Source organism: Lampris incognitus, chromosome 4 (assembly GCF_029633865.1).
Source record: "Lampris incognitus isolate fLamInc1 chromosome 4, fLamInc1.hap2, whole genome shotgun sequence".
NCBI lineage: Eukaryota > Metazoa > Chordata > Actinopteri > Lampriformes > Lampridae > Lampris > Lampris incognitus.
This window is the reverse complement of record NC_079214.1, coordinates 47,470,945-47,491,114: the sequence shown is the minus strand read 5'-3', so window position 1 is coordinate 47,491,114 and position 20,170 is coordinate 47,470,945. Positions and strand designations below refer to the sequence as shown.

The 20,170-nt window shown below is 44.6% G+C and overlaps 1 protein-coding gene across 1 annotated transcript in view; it reads left to right on the top strand.

Moving 5' to 3' along the window:
- Positions 1-20,170, top strand: part of adamtsl5 (ADAMTS like 5) — a 39,398-nt gene that overhangs the window by 6,894 nt on the left and 12,334 nt on the right. Inside the window, exons 3-9 of the mRNA XM_056279151.1 lie at positions 5,207-5,379; positions 5,535-5,595; positions 5,892-5,997; positions 8,981-9,108; positions 10,885-11,008; positions 18,556-18,642; positions 19,561-19,724. Coding sequence (XP_056135126.1) covers positions 5,207-5,379; positions 5,535-5,595; positions 5,892-5,997; positions 8,981-9,108; positions 10,885-11,008; positions 18,556-18,642; positions 19,561-19,724 — 843 coding nt within the window. The remainder of the gene's footprint in view (positions 1-5,206; positions 5,380-5,534; positions 5,596-5,891; positions 5,998-8,980; positions 9,109-10,884; positions 11,009-18,555; positions 18,643-19,560; positions 19,725-20,170) is intronic.

Genomic DNA, 20,170 nt, shown 5'->3' with positions numbered 1-20,170 from the left:
GATTATTTTTGCAGTTTTCACGTTGACGTTGCTTTGGCAGGATAATGGTGGTGTTTCTACAGACGGGTATCCACTCGCTGCCCTTCCGTACTCATCGTGCCACTGAATGGCTTTTTGTTTTTCTGCCAAGCGTGGTGTCCATCTTTCACCACTGTTTGTCCAGTTGTCAGCCTGGGCCTGGGGGGAACTCGGGGAGAATTGAGGGGGGGGGGGGGTCGAGGTGTTAGGGCGCTTACCCCTGTCCTGTCTGAAATACCCTCAGCCCTCTGTTTCACATCAGAGCATCAAAGAGCGAGAGAAAGCCGGAGACACGCAAGTACACACATATTCACATACACGGAAATGTGGTGGGTGGACCCGCCTTAGCAGTTTACTCGAGTTTATATTTGATATGTTATTAAAGTTTACTCCCCCGCTTTAGAGTACATTAAAGCCTGTCAATGTTTGCCCAATTCATTGTTGCAATGCAGTTTACCCATCAGGTTACCCCCCCACCCCCCACCCCCGCACACACACACACCATCTCCAAACAAAACGTTTTGTGTTTTGGTTTTTATCAGTGCCTGTAACCTTCCACACGTATCCCTTTCAGTTCATTCTCTACTCTTTGTGTATATCAAAAAGCAGCCATAACCCCCCGCCACACAGCCCCCACCCTTCCCCCATTCACCGCTCTGTCAGACTAACTTCCTCTCCGGAGGTCAGAGCACTCAGACAGGGTTCACAAGCCGGGCCCCCCGAAACAGCAGATGCTCAGGTGACTTTACCTGTTGTTCCCACTACCTGTCAACACCCCCCCCCCCACGCCCCGGCTGTCTTCTCTACATTGGTTTCTCTTTGTCTCTCTCCATCAGTCTACCCCGTCTCCCTCTCATCTTCTATCAGTAATTCTGCCCGTGCCTTCAGGGTCTTTCAGAGACAGCCAAGCCCGGCCATGTCTGTCCGCCGTCAATCATGTCACTTTCCCTGACTGAGAGATGACATGTCAGAGTGGCCAGACACTTTGCTCCAGGAATCAGTCCATCCTGCTCGTTGAACAGCTCAGTGATAACAATTTCTGGAGGTTCAGCCAAACTGATTACGTATAGAGTCTGTTAGGAAGGAGTCTTTAGTGCTTTCTCACTTTCTTTCCTTCCCTTTGGCTTCCTCTCTTTATTCAATTTTCAATTTCAGTATCAACGTGCTTTATTGGCGTGACAAAACTGACATTTGTATGTCAAAATGTTTGGAGATGCACTTGCATTTTGCAGCTGCAGGTTTAGAAATTCATTTGCAAATGTAAAAAGGTAAAGTCATATTAACATTTGTATAAAAAATTCCCTGTTCTCTTTCTTGGTCTATTTCTATCTGTCTGTCTTCCTCTCCTTGACCCCCCCCCCCCCCCGGTGCTCACTTCCTCGCTTGTTGACACATGGTCTCTGTCGCCGTCTTTACCCCTCGCTGTAGGCCACGGTGTGGTCCAAACAACTTTTTTTTCTCCCCCTAAAATGTTCCGGGGGGTGGGGGGTGTTTGACGGCCATTTTAAAGGTGAGAGATCATTTTCATTAATCTAGGATGCCAGCTCTCCCCATCTCCAACTGTTATCAACGCTAATTTGAGCAGCACTAGCCCTAATGAGGGCAAGCCAGGCGACCCTGCTCCGCAAAACATCGCATAGTCGTACTACTCTGCTATTCTCAGTTCTGTCGGTGTGTGCATATCCGTGTGTGTGTGTGTGTGTGTGTGTGTGTGTGTGCACACGTGCATATGTGCACACTCACGAGTTTGTTACTGTATGTGTGCATGTCTGACCTGACCCGACCTGACCAATTCTGCCAGTCACAGAGGCAGAGAGCGTCTCTCAGTCTCACGCTTCATTCAACTAACTGACCTAAAGGTCCAGAAGGATTAGATATATGCTAACTCTCTGGCATGAAACACTCCCAGAGTGCCATAGGTTCACAATGTAGGACAAAAATGATCCTTTTTCTTCTTAAAGGCCTCAAATTAGGGAATTGCATTTCATGTCATTTTGGTTTGTCTTACTGCTGTGTGCACGCACCACGCACACATTTCTGTTTCAATTTCTGCAGTTTTATATTTTATATATCATCACAATTTTTATATAACATGCTTGTAGTGTTACTAATATGCTGGCTGAATTGTCTTGTTGAATTATGAATTATGTTTATATATACATCACCCCCCCCCCCCCCGTCCTCCTAATGCAGCAATCCAGTGTCCCTTCGGGAATCTTTCCGGTTTCTTTGAGTCTTATCTTATCTAATCTCATACAAATTGCATACTTGTGAAGCAGCCATTTGATGTGAATCTAAAGAGTTAAACATCCGTGTGAGAGCCAGCTCCCGTATGAAAGATTTGTGGGAATGCTGCCAGTTCCAATCCACCTCCAGGGCAAAAACTGTGGAATGCTTTTGAAAAGCACCGTTGAAATTTCTCTAATCACTTTTATTGTTTGGCGCTGCTTGAGCCGCTAGGCTTGAGAGGTTGTCTGTTTTCATACCAGGTACTCTGGAAATAGATTTAAGGTCTAGTGCCTGTTTCATTCTCGGCTATAAATAATGTCGGTCTTGTAAAGTGTTGAACACACACTTCTCCCACCCAAACGCCTGTCATACACTGTGGCCTGCCCATGCTGTTTTTAGCAATCTAACACCCTTCTGGTATTCTCCCATCATTCTCTCAGACGCATCTATGCAAACACGCGTGCACACACTAACACGGACATGCAGAAACACACACATATGCAAACACAGACACATGCCTCCACACACACATACACACGCTCCCTCAAAAACACAAATACACAGACATGCAGACTTGCAGAGAGACAGAGAGATAGTGAGCTGCTGACAGCTTGCAGTCGCAGCCTAAACGCTGTGATTCAGAAGAATGATGCTGTGGAGTGATTGGAGAGGAGGAGCAGCAGGAAGAGGAGGGGGAGGATCCTGTTATCAAAAAAGTCATTAGTTTTCATTCTCTCCTGCTGACAAGAGATGGGACAATGCATTTAAATGGTTCATACCTGTAAATGTAGGCAGCATGCTCCTAAATGTAAGCTTGGTAAAGAAACGTAGGAGCATGATCTGTGGAAAAAACAAAACAAAAACAGAAGTGCAAATGTAGAGACATTTTCAGTTCTCTGGGTAGCACAAATCCATTTCTATGGTGCAAAATGGAACCTCAGTTGAACAATATAAAGGAAACCAGCAGGTATCAGGTGGTGCACACTGGGCTTTTTCCTCACTGTTCACTTCATTCTCTTTAATTCAATCTATTGAATTTCCCAGACTATAGTAATTTGTCACAGGAAACTTGTCATACTTCATTTCATATACATAAGACGTTTATATTTTCTAGCACTAATTTGTATAAATGGAAATCTATTTCTTTTAAGTTAGAGAATGTCAAACTTATGTCTCCGTGTGTGTGTGTGTGTGTGTGTGTGTGTGTGTGTGTGTGTGCGTGTAATCCAGTGAGTCAAGTAAATTCTTTATGAGCTGCCTCATAAAGAATTTACTTGACTCACTGCATTGTTTTGCTCCTTGTTTGTTGAGCACTTTCTCTACCGTTTAGTGTTTGTTTTAACAAAGTTTTATATATATATACACGTATATACTTAGCACAAAAAGCAAGGAAATATGTGTTCGGTAGATTATTTCTTTGTTGTAACAATGCTTCTTGGCAATAAATGTTATACCGATGGAAAGCCTGTTTATTCCCCTTTTAAATGGTGCCACATTTGTAAGGAACATGCATTTGTGGGATGAGCAGCAGAGCTGAGTATGTGGGTTGCGCCCATGAAAAATTTGCCAAATCTTCTCTGCCAATGCCCAACAGTTTATTTTGCTGTTTCTATTGACTCTTGTTTTGAGCTTCTGGTACCCCAGGTGCTGACAATCAGGTGCCTGATATAAGATTTATTGCCAAGAAGCATTGTTACAACAAAGAAATAATCTACCAAACACACATTTTGTGCTAAGTTTATATATATATATATATATATATATATATATATATATATATATATATATATATAATCCAGTGATTCAAGTAAATTCTTTAGGAGATAGTACAAGCCTGTTTCATGCCATAAGCAATCATCAGCTGTCCATAAAGCTACTCGGGAAAGGACATATCATTTATTGACTCGTCATGCACATCACATGCACAACGTCCAGTGGGGAAGAGAGAAGTGTGACATTCAAAAATTCAAAGAACACGTGATCGCTAACGGTCCAATGGGGGGGTTGGTATTTGTCTACTGGCATGATTTACTTATAATTACAAAATTGGTGATTGTATCTATGTCTGCAACTGCTGGCCAATTCATTCCTGTTATTCAATGTAGACATGTCTGGTTTGCAAATGACAAAATATTTTTCAGTTAGACATACACATTTGCACATACACATTTGCACATTTTACTACTGGTTGAATATGCCCTGTTCTTTGAGAGGACTTTCCAGGTGGTTGAATAATTAATGTTTCTGTCCACCAATGACCAAATATAACGGCTTAAAGATGTTACATTCTTTAAACGGTTGTTTCTATATTATATACACACACACACACACACACACACACACACACACACACACACACACACACACACACACACACACACACACACACACATATAGCTGGTTAAGGTAGTTTGATAAATGATGCTGCCTGTGAAGTACGCCACTAGGTTTATGACTGCATGTCTGAAGTCTAATGTCTTTGGTAACCACTAACAGGTTAGTACATTGGGTCAAGACATACATAAATGCATTAGCTTGTAGTCTGATTTGGTCTCCAGTGTGAATGCTCACTCTGGAGTGACACCAGGAGTGTAATATGTCCTGCATACTGGAAAATGTATAATGTTCTGTCCCACTTAGCCTCTCATAGGCCAAATCCGAGGCATGTGAAAACTCAATATCTGAGTTAAAACTAATTTGGTTTCTGATTATGAAGCAAGTCCCCTTGGTAAATCTGACCATCTTGGGGCGCCCCAGCGGCTCAGCTGGTAGAGCGCATACCACATAAACCTGAGTCTTTACCGTAGCAGCCTGGGTTCGAATCTAGCCCGGCCCCTTTGCTGCATGTCATCCCCTACCTTTCCTGTTTCTCTCTACTATTGCTATCTAATGAAGTTGGAAAATGCCAAAAAATCTTAAAAAAAATCTGATCATCTTTCCCTGCCTTCGTTTGTCTCAGTCTTCCTGGGTTTCCGTGTGGGGCCCTTCTGTGGGCACCTCTCTCAGGCGTCTGGCGCGCGCCCGACGGCAGCTGCACTTCAGGAATGAATGGGCCTCATGGAGCGGCTGGTCGGTCTGCTCACGCACCTGTGGAGGTGGAGCCTCCATCCGCACTCGCACCTGCATCACCAAGTATGGAATATTTATGTACTATTTGACAGAGGAGGTGACACAGGTGTTATACTTGCACAAATTGTTTACATTACAAGATATCGACTATTGCTAGCACCCAGTCTCACCTTATTTACCATGCTGAGACCAAGAGAAAAGTCTTTTCTCTGTCTTAGGAACCCTTTGGGCGGACCCTGTGCCGGAGACCCCAGACAGTACAAAATTTGCAACACAAAGGTAGTTGTCTAAATGGTTGTATAATCCAGCGTATTTTCTTGCACACTAGATGAATGTTACTGTCTGGAAAACTGACTTTCATTGCAAACATTTCAAAACAATGAGTCAAGTGTACTCTCGACCTTAGTGTGACAGGAGTGTTCAGGGTGTGGTCAGGAATTTCAATGACTTATTAACCTACGTCTCCACTGCACTGGGTTGCACTGACTGTGTGTGCATGCATGCGTGTGTGTGTGTATGTGTGTGTGTTGTGTGCTTGTGTCTATGTGTGTGTGTGTCTGTGTGGCTCTCTTCAGGAGTGCCCCCCAGGTTCTCTGGATTTCAGAGATATGCAATGTGCAGCCTACAATGACAGGCCACTGGTGGCTGGAATCGCCTACAAATGGACCACATTCCATGGAGGTTGGTGAGGCAAATCTAACGCACCCAAAACACAAACCCACCTTCACCTCAACTTACCTTGCATGATAAGTCCTGTACAGACACATTTTATCTGTCCATAGGTACAGTTAACTTGCCATTACTGACTCCAGTTTTTCTCAAATGGTGTTATTAGCTAGATTTTCATTCAGGTTTACAGTGTACAGTACATTAAAGTTCACCGTGTCACAGTGGGCAGTTTTCCTACTGGCAAACAGTCTTAGAGCAACACCAGTGGTATTAACACCTTGCCATCTCTACTAGGACTTTGTTATTACAAAACGAAAGGACATTATTGCTCCAGCGTTAAGGTTTGGTGATATGGTGAAAATTCAATTCAATTCAATTTACTGTCATTAAAAACAATGTGCAGGCACATGTTAAAATTGAAATAAGGGCTGTGGCTTCGCCAAACAGTGCAGGACAGACATAGACAAACAGTATAAGATATATACAGATGAAGACTAAAAGCTAAGATAATTAAAAAAAGAGCATGAGTACAAAAATATTTTAAAATATCCACAGACATTCAGTGGGTAGCCAGGTTCAGGTGAGCAACAACAAGAGGAAAGAAGCTGTTTTTGAGCCTGGTAGTGCGGGCTCTGAGGCTCATGTAGTGCCTCTCAGAGCTCAGGGGGGAGAACAGTCCATAGTAGGGGTGGGTGGGATCTCTGTTGATGCTGAAACCCCTTCAAAGGCAGCGTTTGTGATAAATGTTTTTTATGTTTGGGAGCTGGGTACTGGTGATATGCTGGGCCACCTTGATGACCCGCTGCAGAGCTTTCTGGTCTACTGATATGTAGTTGCCGTACCACACTGAGATGCAGATGGTCAGGATGCTCTCTATGGTGCAGTGATAGAAGTTGGTGAGAATTTTGGGAGATAGACGGGCGCTCCTCAGCCTCCTCAAGAAATGCAGGCGTTGTTGGGCCTTTTTCACAAGGGCCTGGGTGTTTATTGCCCAGGAAAATTCCTCGCTGATGTGGACTCCAAGGAATTTAAGCTGGAGACACGCTCCACTTCCACCCCATTGATGTGTATGGGGGAGTGGCTGCAGCTTCTAGACCTCCTGATGTCCACAATCAGCTCCTTCGTCTTCTGCCCATGGACAACCAGATTTTTGGTTGTGCACCATGATTTGAAGTGCTGAATCTCGTCCCTGTAGGCCGTTTCATCATTGTTGGAGATACGGCCAATGACTGTGGTGTCATCCGCAAACTTAACATTTGAAGGATGAGTTGGCAGGCAGTCATGGGTAAAGAGGGAGAAAAGGTGGGGGCTCAGAACATAGCCTTGAGGGGCACCTGTGCTGTGGATCAGAGCGGAGGAGGTGTGGTCACCTAACCTAACAGACTGAGGTCTGTTGTCAGGAAGTCCAGGGTCCAGTTACAGAGGGAGGGGTTGAGGCTATGTGTAATATTTCTGGAGAAAAATATGGCTGATAAATATTAGCAGGGGTTACTGAATGGTACAGAATGAAACAAAGTAACAGACTCACACCAAACTGACTGTGTTTTGTTGATTGAAGACCTGTCTCACAGTCAAGAGAGGTCAGCATTCAGGAAGAAATTACACATAACATCTTGAAACAAACTCTAACAATGATGCACATAATGTGGCCATTTCCCTGTTTTGTTTTTTTTCTTCTCTTTTTTGAAAATCCTCCCCCCCTTTTTCTCCCCAATTGTATCCGGGCAATTACCCCCACTCTTCTGAGCCATCTCGGTCGCTGCTTCACCCCCTCTGCCGATCTGGCTGCAGACTACTTACCACATGCTTCTTCCGATACATGTGGAGTTGCCAGCCGCTTCTTTTCACCTGCCAGTGAGGAGTTTCCCCAGGGGGATAGAGTGTGTGGGAGGATCACGCTATTCCCCCCCGTTCCCCCTTCCCCCTGAACAGGTGCCCCGACCGACCAGAGGAGGTGCTAGTGCAGCGATCAGGACACATACCCACATCCAGCTTCCTGCCCGCAGACATGGCCAATTGTGTCCGTAGGGACGCCTGACCAAGCCGGAGGTAACAAGGGGATTCGAACCGGCGATCCCCGTGTTGGTAGGCACCTGGATGCCCCCAACGTGGCCATTTTTTTTTTCTAAATTTATTTATGATTTTTCCCTTTTTTCTCCCAATTTAGTCGCCAATCGATCCCTATTTTAATTCAAACACCCACCCTCGTACTGCATGCATTCACCAACTGCATCTCTCCGGCCGGCAGTCTCGAAGGAGACCGCCTCCCCACTTTCGTGACAAGGCGACTCCAGGCCGAACCACTGTTTTTTCCGACACACACAGAGACGCATTCACGTGACGAACACAAGCCGACTCCGCCCCCCTCCCGAAGACAGCGTTGCCAATGATTGCTGCTTCATCGAGTCCGGCCATAGTCGGATCTGAACGTGGCCATTTCTAAAATCAATGTAAGAGTTGGTGGTGTCCCTGTCTAGCCATGTGACGCTTGCTTGTATCAAATTGCAAAAAATTTTGGTTAGCTACACAAGTGCAAGCAGAAGAAAAGCCAACAATACCCTGAAATTTCCAAAGACAGTGGATACCAGTTATCAACATTGTTGGATGGTGGAAACATTGATTCAACACCAGCACTACAATGACCAGTCTACTTCAAAAGTCCACCTCAAAAATGATATAAAAATCAATATAGTGAATGGTAATATGTTGTGTGTGTTGTGTGGGCCTACCCTCTCTGTAGTTTTTGTGGTAACATTACATTTTCCCAGCTACCATCCCTGTCCTGTTCACACCTGTGTTATGAATTTTCTGTTATGTCTGATGCCTACACGCCCTCAGCCTCCATTCCGTCAACCCTCTACACACACACACCCACACACACACACAGAGAATCCATTTTCACCCCAGATTGTCCCTTGCCCTCCTTCCCAGTCTTTCCTATTATCCCTGTAATAAACTAAGGTGTCTCTGACACCCCTCTCCCTCCCCCCACCAGGGTCAAACCCATGTGAGCTGAGCTGCCTGGCCCTCGGTCACAACTTCTACTACAACTTCGGCCGTGTGCTAGACGGTACACCCTGCAGCCAAGAGCCAGGGGCCCGCTGCGTCAATGGCCGCTGCCTTGTGAGTGAAATTTTTCAGTTTGTGTGAATGTACATGCATATGTGTGCGTGTGTGCGTAATGGAGGGAATGGGCTCAAATGGTGGTAAGAAAATAATATGACTGCATCAAAATTTGAAGTAGATTTAGAATTGAGGTCTGTTTGAAATGCCAAGGCTTTTTCTTTCTCTTCCTCACTTTCTCTCTCTCTCTCTTTCTCTCCTCACTCAGTCTCTCTTTTTCCTCAGTGTTGTTCTCTGTCTGTCTCTCTGTGTTTCTGTCTCTCGTTCTCTATTTCTTTCTCTTTCTGCACTTCCTCTCTCTCTTTCTGTCTTTATCTCTCTCTCTCTGTGTTGTGGTATAATAGATGTTGACTGCTCTGGCTGGCTCTCTCAGGAGTAGCGAGCTTCATGCTGGGCATTAGGGCCAGAGGTCACTCATCAGTGTGGATTGGAGCCTTCAGCTACTATTACAGCTCCATGTTCGACTACCTATTCAGCTCCACGTTCGACTCCCTGTTCAGCTCCCTATTCAGCTCAGGGCCCAGTCTGTCTGCTACAAACATCTCTGTGTCTCTGTCCCTCTCCCCTTGTCTCTCTCCTTTATCTACTGCTCTCTACCCCAGCTCTCTCTCACTGCTCTCTTACCTTCTCTTTCTCTCTCTCTCTATCATTCTGTCAATGGATCTATCCCATCTTTGAACAGGTGGAGATTATTCTGCAGGTTTTGTCCTTTGTCAAAAGAAGAAATCACTGTTTGGTGAATTATTTACGTGTGTGTGTGTGTGTGTGTGTGTGTGTGTGTGTGTGTGTGTGTGTGTGTGTGTGTGTGTGTGTGTGTGTGTGTGTCCAATCATGCACAAGTTCAAATTTTTGGTGTAAGTGGATTTATGGGCCATGGACTTGAGCTGGCGTGAGGTCAAGGGTCACAACCTAAAAAAGGAAGTAAATGCAGCTGGCAGGTGGTCTGGAGTGCTGCCTGTCACTAACAGAACACAGCACAAAAGGCTTGGCTTCAGCCTGTGTGTTTGAGGACGTGTGTGTGCATGTACATGTGCATGTGAGCATGGACATGAGAACATGCACATGTGATCAGACCTGCACACGTGCACAAATTATTATGCATTTTTGTGTTTATGATTGTGTGCGTGTTGGATGTTTTTTCCCCCCTGTGTTATTGCAAGGCAGGGTTGACTCCCTCAGTGAGGCCCTGAAACACACTGTCCATGAAGATTAATATCCTGTTATGTGCGCAGATGCTCAGTGTTGTTGTGTTTTTAAAGGGAGGCTGGGGGATGATTAGAGGCCCACTGGATTGTTGCTCTCTCATCAGGGAACCTCCCCCTTGATTAGTTTTCTCTCCATGTGCAGGTGTACACGGCAGGCCTCACTAACTATGCATCAGTTCAGTTTCTCTTCTGTCAGCTTTGTGTTGGTATTTTGAACACTAAGTAGACTCTTCCCATCTATCCTCCTCTCCTTGTGTAATTTGAATGGGGAAAAAAAGACATGGAGAGTCAAAGTGACGGGCAGGGAAAGTGGGTGAGTGTGTATTAAAGTGGCAAGTCAAATATTTAGGAGCTGCTGGGTTACAGAGAGAGAGGGGATTGAGCTCTCCTGAGAACATGAGGGTGGAAAGACCCTTGCAAAGAATTGACAGACATTCTAATAGAACAAAATTTGCATTTTGTTTGATAATAAATGTTCTGTTTTTTGAGTTGTATTCTATGGTGTGTGTGTGTGTGTGTGTGTGTGTGTGTGTGTGTGTGTGTGTGTGTGTGTGTGTGTGTGTGTGTACAGAAGCCAGGTTGTGATCTGGTCCTTGGCTCTCAGCAGCAGCAGGATGCCTGTATGGTTTGTGGAGGACAGAACACAACATGCCTCCATCACAGGAGTGTGTACCAGAGCAATGGCCAGGAGGCAGGTAGGACCACCCCCCCACACACACACGCACCACAGATTCCACAAATTTTAAAACCAGAATGGACACGAGACACTTTCACAAATTTTGTGTTTGTCATCCAAAGTATTATTAATTGTCCAGGTTTCCATGAGAGACTATTGTTTAATCAAGTGGTTTTTGTGCTCTGTTGCAGTACAGTTAGTTTCAATTTTCATTAGTTTTTCTGCATCAGGAGGTTACATACAGTTGATGAAAAGAAGGTGGAGGAAGGGGTATACTTTGTAGCTGCCACGACTGCACTGCTAAACAAAAATTTAGCTTTTCTGGTTTTAACACTCAAGAAAATGTTTTTGTAAAAAATCATGACAAGTGCTAATGTTACTTGTTGAGGAGTGTTTGATTCGTCCTGTGCTCAGTGCAGTGTTTTTACCCTAGAGCAACCTAAATTACCTGACTGTAAGACAAATTGACTTTCAAATACAGGCAAATTTACTTTGACCTAGAGGTACACAGTGCTCACAGGTCAAATCCAAGGCCACCGAGCAAAACCTTGCGCTCCTCACCACCAAAATATTCCTCAACTATTTTCTGCCGCAGGGGCGCTGAGCATTTAGGCAACAGAAGCAAACCTCAAACAACATTTGCACAAGCACCCGCACAAGCATGTGCACAGTTGTGAAAGCATATGTCCTCTTAAGCAATCTGTAGCATCGCCTCAGAGTATGTCCACACACACACACACACACACACACACACACACACACACACACACACACACACACACGTGCATACACACAGACAGTAAAGTGCCTAACACCTCTAGCGTGTGACTTGGCTCAGGGCTGTGGTCAGTAACAGTAGCCGTTTGAGGTATGTCAGTGTGTAGGTAGAGCGGAGCTGACAGATGGAGCACAGGCTGTAATGGTTCAAATAAAACAGGCTGATAATGGCTGGCTTTGTTTGGGTGACATGGTAGCCTTGGGAGCCTCTCCAGCTATGGGGGGGGGGGGGGATACTTACAGAGAGGAAGACAAAGACAGAGAGCTGATGCACGTGTGACAAATGGACGGGCCACAAAAGGTTAGGAGCCGACACTGACTCCAAAGCAGTTCGATAACTCAGAAAAAGATCCTCACAACATCAACTGAGCAAATGCACTTTGTGCATAGTTTCTTTTCGAAACTTGTAAGCAGCAGCAACCGAAGTCCTCCTGTTTTCAGAGGCCTTGATGAATGGTGTTGATATGGGGACTGCTTTTCACTGCAGAACAGCAGGCGAGGCATAGCGCTCCAAAACTTTTTATTTTGGTTCAGCAGTGAAATATCACCCTCTAATATAAGGCTGTGGATTTCACTCATCTATAAATAGTCTCCCTTTATGCCTGTAACCACTTGTGTGTATCATTATTTAAAGTTAGTCCTCTCTGGTATCCTGTAAAAAGATTATTTATTATTGACCCTTCCTAAAAAGCTAGCGTTAAAACATTGCAGAGGGTTTAAATACAAGGCACAGGCTGTCAGTTCTGAGCTGCAGTATTTTTAAAGAACCTCATTATCAGTGTTGGAGGGATTATTTAAAACATCAAGCCTCCTTCATCAATAAAATTTGTCCTTACACACCCATGGAGTTTTTTTTTAGCTCTCAAGCTTGTCTGACAGGCTGCAGCAAAGCCTGGTGGTTATTTGTAATTCCTTCCCCCTAACATCTATTGTCTACTGCTTGCAATGAGCAATCACCCAGGCTTGCAAAGACAGTGTTAGCCAATTGGTGTCTAAATTCAGGGGTTACCCAGGTTCGACACTGGTCTGTGAGACAAACCTCAGAGCTAAAATATCCCATGGGTGTGTAAGAACAAATTTGTACGTATGAACGATTGATGAATAAGGCCCAATAACCTGAGTTGATTCTGTTAGGGTTACTGATTACCTGTCAGTTACTGATTACCAACAACTGGAAGATGATAACTTTTTGTCTGTCAGCGAGCGATTAACTCACAACATATACAGTGCATAGTGCAAACAAACAGTCTGATTTATTCTCATTTGTTTCAGATGAGTGAAGAAAGCTCAAATGGTGCAGTAAAATAATTAATGAAACAAAAAAAAGCCTCTCTCAAATGGTAGTTTTTAGAATCAATGATTTATCGTTGTGGTTTAATGCACTTCAAAATATACTGCTCAAAAAAATAAAGGGAACACCTAAAAACACAATATAGACCTCGATGAATGAAATATTTCAGCTGAAAATCTTTATTTATTAGACAGAGGAATGTGTTTAGAGCAAAATAACCTAAGAATGATCAATGGAAATCAAAATCATTAGCCCATTAAGGTCTGGATTCAGAATCATACTCAAAATCAAAGTGGAAAATGAGAACATAGGCTGATCCAACTTCTGTGGAAATTCTTCAAGATGATTCAAAATGAGGCTCAGTAGTGTGTGTGGCCTCCATGTGCCTGTATGCACTCCCTACAACGTCTGGGCATGCTCTTGATGAGACGACGAATGGTCTCCTGAGGGATCTCCTCCCAGACCTGGATCAGGGCATCGGTCAACTCCTGGACAGTCTGTGGTGCGACATCGCGTTGGCGGATGGTACGAGACATGATGTCCCAGAGGTGCTCGATTGGATTCAGATCTGGGGAACGTGCAGGCCAGTCCATAGCATCAATGCCCTCGACATACAGGAACTGCTGACACACTCTGGCCACATGAGGACGAGCATTGTCATGCATGAGCAGGAACCCAGGGCCCACTGCACCAGCATATGGTCTGACAATGGGTCTGAGGATCTCATCCCGGTACCTAATGGCAGTCATGGTACCTCTGGCTAGCACGTAGAGGTCTGTGCGGCCCTCCAAGGATATGCCTCCCCAGACCATCACTGACCCACCGCCAAACCGGTCATGCTGGAGGATGTTGCAGGCAGCAGAACGTTCTCCACAGCATCTCCAGACTTTCTCACGTCTGTCACATGTGTTCAGTGTGAACCTGCTCTCATCTGTGAAGAGCACAGGGCGCCAATGGCGAATCTGCCAACCAAGATGTTCTCTGGCAAAGGTCAATCGGGCTGCACGGTGTTGGGCTGTGAGCACAGGCCCCAATTGTGGACGTCGGGCCCTCATACCATCCTCATGCATTCTGTTTCTCACTGTTTGAGCAGAAACCTGCACATTAGTGGCCTGTTGAAGGTCGTTTTGTAGGGCTCCGGCAGTGCTCCTCCTGTTCCTCCTTGCACAAAGGACCAGATAGCGGTCCTGCTGCGAGGTTGTTGTCCTCCTGCGGCCCCCTCCACGTCTCCTGGTGTACTGGCCTGTCTCCTGGTACCTCCTCCATGCTCTGGACACTGTGCTGGGAGACACATCAAATCTTCTTGCCACAGCACGCATTGGTGTGCCATCCTGGATGAGCTGCACTACCTGAGCAACTTCTGTAGGTTGCAGATACCGCCACATGCCACCTCTAGTGGTGAGGGCACTAGCACAAAGAAAAACTAACCAAAGATCGGCCAGAAAAGATGAGGACAGGCAAATGGTCTGTGGCCACCACTTGCAAATCCATTCCTTTTATAGGGGTTGTCTTGCAAATTGTCTAATTTCCACCTGGTGGAAATTAGACAACTTACCAACAGGTGAAATTGATTCACAAATCAGTGTTGCTTCCTAACTGGACAGGTTGATATCTCGGACTTGGAGCTACATTGCATTGCTTATGTGTTCCCTTTATTTTTTTGAGCAGTGTATTTTACACCAATGAAAAACTCATTAAATGTTGTTTGTTAACAACTAATAGGCCTTTGTGCTGTTGAACCAGAATCAGAATCACATTCATTTGGCCATATATGTTTACACATACATGGAATTTGACTCTGGTTTAGTGGCTCTCAATGTACTTATATAGGATTGTTATCCTATGTAAGTTGCACATTTTACTGCTGAAGATCAACAATCTTCAGGAATATATACAAGGAAGGACTATATACAGGTGAAACAGGAAGGCAATAATGCAATGGCGCAGAATGCAAAGATGCTGGAATAATGTTAGCAGGCTACTTATATACATGAGGTAGGTGTATGTGACAGAATATGCATGTATACGTACAATATACACTATATACAGCGTGTTTAGATTTATTATGACAATGTTAAGTGTTCATCAGAGTGACAGCCTCCAGAAAGGAACTGTTCTTGCATCTGGATGTTTTGGGGTACAGAGCTCTGTAACGCCTACCAGAGGGGAGGAGCTGGAACAGGTTGTGACCAGGGTGTGATGGGTTGTGCAGTGATGTTGCTTGCCCGTGCCCGTTCCTAACTCTGGAAATGTTGTAAGTCCTGAAGAGAGAGCAGGTTGGCACCAATTATTTTTCTCTGCAGTCCTGACTGTCCATTGTAGTCTGTTCCTGTACTGTTTGGTGGTCAATCGAAACCAGACGGTGATGGATGTGCAGAGGACAGACTGGATTATTGCAGAGTGGGACTGAATCAACAGTTCCTACGCAGCTTGAACTTCCTGAGCTGATGGAGAAAGTACATCCTCTGCTTGGCCTTTTTGATGATTGTGTCGTCAGTACGTTTACATGCACAGTTTAGTCGAGCTATGGTTATAGCTCGATTAGTTCATTAGTCCGACTACTGACTTTCGTCCCAGTATACATGCGCGGGAGGGAAATCGATTTACTGAGGGAGTCATGTGGGCTCCGCTACGATAGATGGCGATATGCAATCTTTCAGTTTGTTTGTATTGGGCCATTACCGGTTGACCTATTACGTCACACACGCAGAGCGCAACAATCGTCGTCGGCTACTTTTTTAAATAAGTCGCCATTTCTTGTCTTCTCCCGTCCATGTAATTTAAAATGTTCAGCTCGTTCAACTGAGTAAGCATATAATCCGTCTCTTCATCTGTCCAAAAATGAGCTCTCGATGTTTTCGCCATGTTTGCAGTTACTGGTTTCCTCTTCTTGTGTCCCCCTCTTCTTCTGTTTACGCTGTTCGACTTCTGGGTCAGACTTGGCGCGCGGAAAGTTAGCGCGTGCGCAGATCGCCTCGACCAGCTCCAGTTCGACTAAGGTGTATACATACAGAAGTAAATCGACTTCCAATCGCATTATCTGGGTGTTAGTCCGACTATTACAACTTCGATTTCAGTTGAGCTAACATGTTTACATGCATTTTAAAAGTCCGGTTTTAGTCGGACTAACGCAATAATTCGATTTTTTAAGTGTCATGTAAACGTACTGAGTAGTGTGTTAGGTCCTGGGAGATTGTGGATCCCAGAAACCTGAAGGTTTCCACAGTGCAGCTGAGTATGGTGGGGGGGGGTTGTTAGGGGGGCTCCTCCTTAAGTCCACTGTCATCTCCACAGTTTTGAGCATGTTAAGCTCCAGGTTATGACCGCACCAGTAGACCAGCTGTTCAACCTCCCATCTGTATGCAGACTCGTCACCATCCCAGATGAGGCAGATGATCGTTGTGTCGTTTGCATACTTCAGGAGTTTAAAAGACAGGTCTCCTGTGATGCAGTCATTTTTGTAGAGGAAGAAGAATGGAGGGGAGAGCACACATCCCTGGGGGATGCCAATGCTGATTGTCCAGGTGCTGGATGTGATTTTCCTCAGCTTCACCTGCTGTTTCCTGTCTGCCAGGAGGTTTTTGATCCACTGCCAGGTGGGGGCTGGTTCAGTGAGCTGGGTGAGTTTCAGTGGAGGATATCTGGGACGATGGTGTTGAATGGTGAGCTGAAGTCCACAAACGGGACCCTTGCGTATGTCCCTAGGGAGTCGAGGTGTTGCAAGACATAGTGCAGTCCCATGTTGACTGCATCCTCCACTGACAGGTTTGCTCAGTAGGCAAACTGCAGGGGATCCAGCAAGGGGGCATGTGACGTCCTTCAGCTTGAAGAACTGTTACTCGTGGTCTGGAGCTCAGTGGCTCTACTCAAATAGAATAAACCGTTTGGATGTCTCAGCCAATACTTGTGATAACTTTTTTTTCTAATTTTGACATCCAGTAACTGTATAAATTCATTAATACAAGTATTTTGCTCCTGTGAGAATAATGTTTAAGGAAAGCAACACCTTTCCTTCATGTCGATGTGGGGCTCAGTTGAAATACGGAGTGTATGAAAAGTTGTGCAATTATGGAATGGTCGTACTGTTGGGCAATGCTTTAAATAAAGTACAGACTTATGAGAGAATCTCCTTGTAAGTAAATTCAGACCCACATCACAGTGTCTGGAAGCAGACTACACAGACACAGAGAGAAAAAAGTTCTCTGATGTGAGTGAAAGGTGTCTTTAATGACGACTCCTCTGAAATCCCTTATCAAAGTGTGTTCCAGTGTTCAGATGGCTTGAGACCATGTGGGTTTCTATACATTTTATCTTCAGGGACGGACATGGGCCAGCCATGCATATTTCTCACTGGACTGAAGTATTCACACACTTAAAGAACTGGATATAGTGCAAAGGTCACCAGCAATATTGGTATTGTTTCATAGTTTTGGATATGAATTAGTCATTTGCACAAATGTTGATGTGTGTTTGCTTCCTATCAGTAGAAATACACGTGAGCATACCTGTCCATTTACGTTCTTTGCAGTGTCAAAATATGAGTATTACTATCTTTGGTTTAAAGGATACTTTTCCACAGTGTGCAGGACTCAGTATTTTGTTTTTGTTTTTTTAGTCAGAAACCTCAATGCATTCATGAGACAGCAATTTACTCAGTGCTGTCTCATGAAAGCATTGAGGAAAGATTCATTTATGATCATTTCTGACTTTTACAGTTCAAGTTTACTGACTGCCATGTAAGTTTACACTTAAAAACATCTCTCAGGCATCCAGATAGCGTAGCGGTCTATTCTGTTGCCTACCAACAAGGGGATCACCGGTTTGAATCCCCGTGTTACCTCCGGCTTGGTCGGGTGTCCCTACGGATGCAATTGGCCGTGTCTGAGGGTAGGAAGCTGGATGTGGGTATGTGTCCTAGTCGCTGCACTAGCGCCTCTTCTGGTCGGTCGGGGCACCTGTTCAGGGGGGAGGGGGAACTGGGGGAAATAGTATGATCCTCCCACGTGCTATATCCCCCTGGTGAAACTCCTCACTGTCAGGTGAAAAGAAGCAGTTGGTGACTCCACATGTATCAGAGGAGGCATGTGGTAGTCTGCAGCCCTCCCCGGATCAGCAGAGGGGGTGGAGCAGCAATTGGGATGGCTCAGAAGTGTGGGGTAATTGGCCAAGTACAACTGGGGAGAAAAAGGGTGAAAATTCCACACAAAAAAAAAACCCAAATAAAAATAAAAACTTCTCTTGGTGGGACGTTTAACATAAAGACTTGAATATGTTTTAAAAGAAAACTGACCACATCCAACAATAGTAACATGATTTGTTTTTGTCATCAAATACTCAATATTACAAATAATAAAATACATCGACACTCTGTCTCTGGTAAAAGAGACTAAAAAAAATTATTCGCATTTGGAGGTCACACTTTTGCACCAGTTCATTTTTTTCTCTTTTTTTTATAACACAAAAAGAGAACTAAGTGTCAACATGTTTTTGTTGGACAGAGGGCCCTTTTGGATACAATGAGGTGGCCATGATACCAGCTGGAGCTACGCATATTCGAGTTACTGATAACAGCAGAAATTACTTAGGTAAGGTTCACTCACACACACACACACACACACACACACACACACACACACACACACACACACACACACACACACACACACACACACACACACACACACACACACACACACACGCATGCACGCACACACACACCCACACACACACACAAATCAATCAGTTACCTAATCTGCTGTATGAGTTTCAGCCTCTGTGCGGATAAAAGCAGGTGTTGAATCAAACAGTTGGCCAGTTGGCATTTCTATTATTTCCTGTCTAAGCAGCAGCAGCAGTCTGCTGACAGCCAGCTGCTCTGTGGCCTCCTCTGTGATTTCCAGGCACCATAATAGCCAAGGGCATCTATTCTCATCTGTGTTTACGAGACTAAAATAACTGGTCCTGAGATCAGAACATACGGTGGGCTTCAATGGCATATTCATAAGGGCTTCTTATGGCCACTAGGGGCAGACAGGGGAAAGTTCTTGAGTCCATGGAAAATCACTTGCTCACACCCTATAATAAAAATAATAATGATAAGAATAGCAATGATGTTGAAGAGAGACGACCTCTATCTATAGCCAGCTGGCATGTTTCTCCTTGTGCCTATTTTGTGACAACCTGACAACAAAAGCCACTAATATGGAGAGCTAACTTTTGGCAACAACTGCCAACATCTGGGAGTTTTGTCACAAAACATATTGACTATTTCCTTCCCTTCTCTGGCAACAGTGGCCATGTTTCTTTGCAAATATTCAGAAAACCTTTGAAAGGAACTGAATGCTAATTACTGTCTGAATAACTAAAAAATCCTAAGGACTACCCACTGTCCCATTTAGGAAAAGAAGACCTTAATGGAAACTCAACAAATGAATAACCTCTCTCTCTCTCTCTCTCTCTTGGTGGTCTGTGGCTGTTATCTCCTCCCCCGCTCCTTCTCTCAGCACTCCAGAATGGTCGCTCCCAGTTCGTTATCAACGGGAACTGGAAGATCAGCGTTCCTGGGGAATACAGCGTGGCGGGAACCAAACTGGTGTACCGTCGCTCAGCTGACACCTGGGAGAGCTTCGAAGTGCCGGGACCGACCCAGGAGGACTTGCATGTGATGGTCAGCGTCCCACACCGAAGCAGAACACAACACAGTCTGAACACGTTATTCACTATCTGATGTCAGACAGCCGACATCCCACTCACTCTGAGTTCTTCTCAAGTGTTGTGTTTTTAAGGGCCATTGCCAAACGCATCAATATTGATAATAATAATAATGATTATTAGAACTGATCTACATAGTATAAGTTTTACAAAGGGCTTTACAGTAAAAGACGATCTGTGTAACAAAATGTACATCGTCAATAGAAAATAAACTATATCAAATAGGAAGCACAGAATAAAGGGAGGATAAAAAGAAGAGGAACATAAGATAAACACAGCAATACCGATAAGACACAAAGAAAAAGAAAATATCAGAGAACAATAACAAAAATGCATGCATATAACATATATATTGTATATTGTATGCATGCATCAGTATATGTATATAACATGCATGGGGAA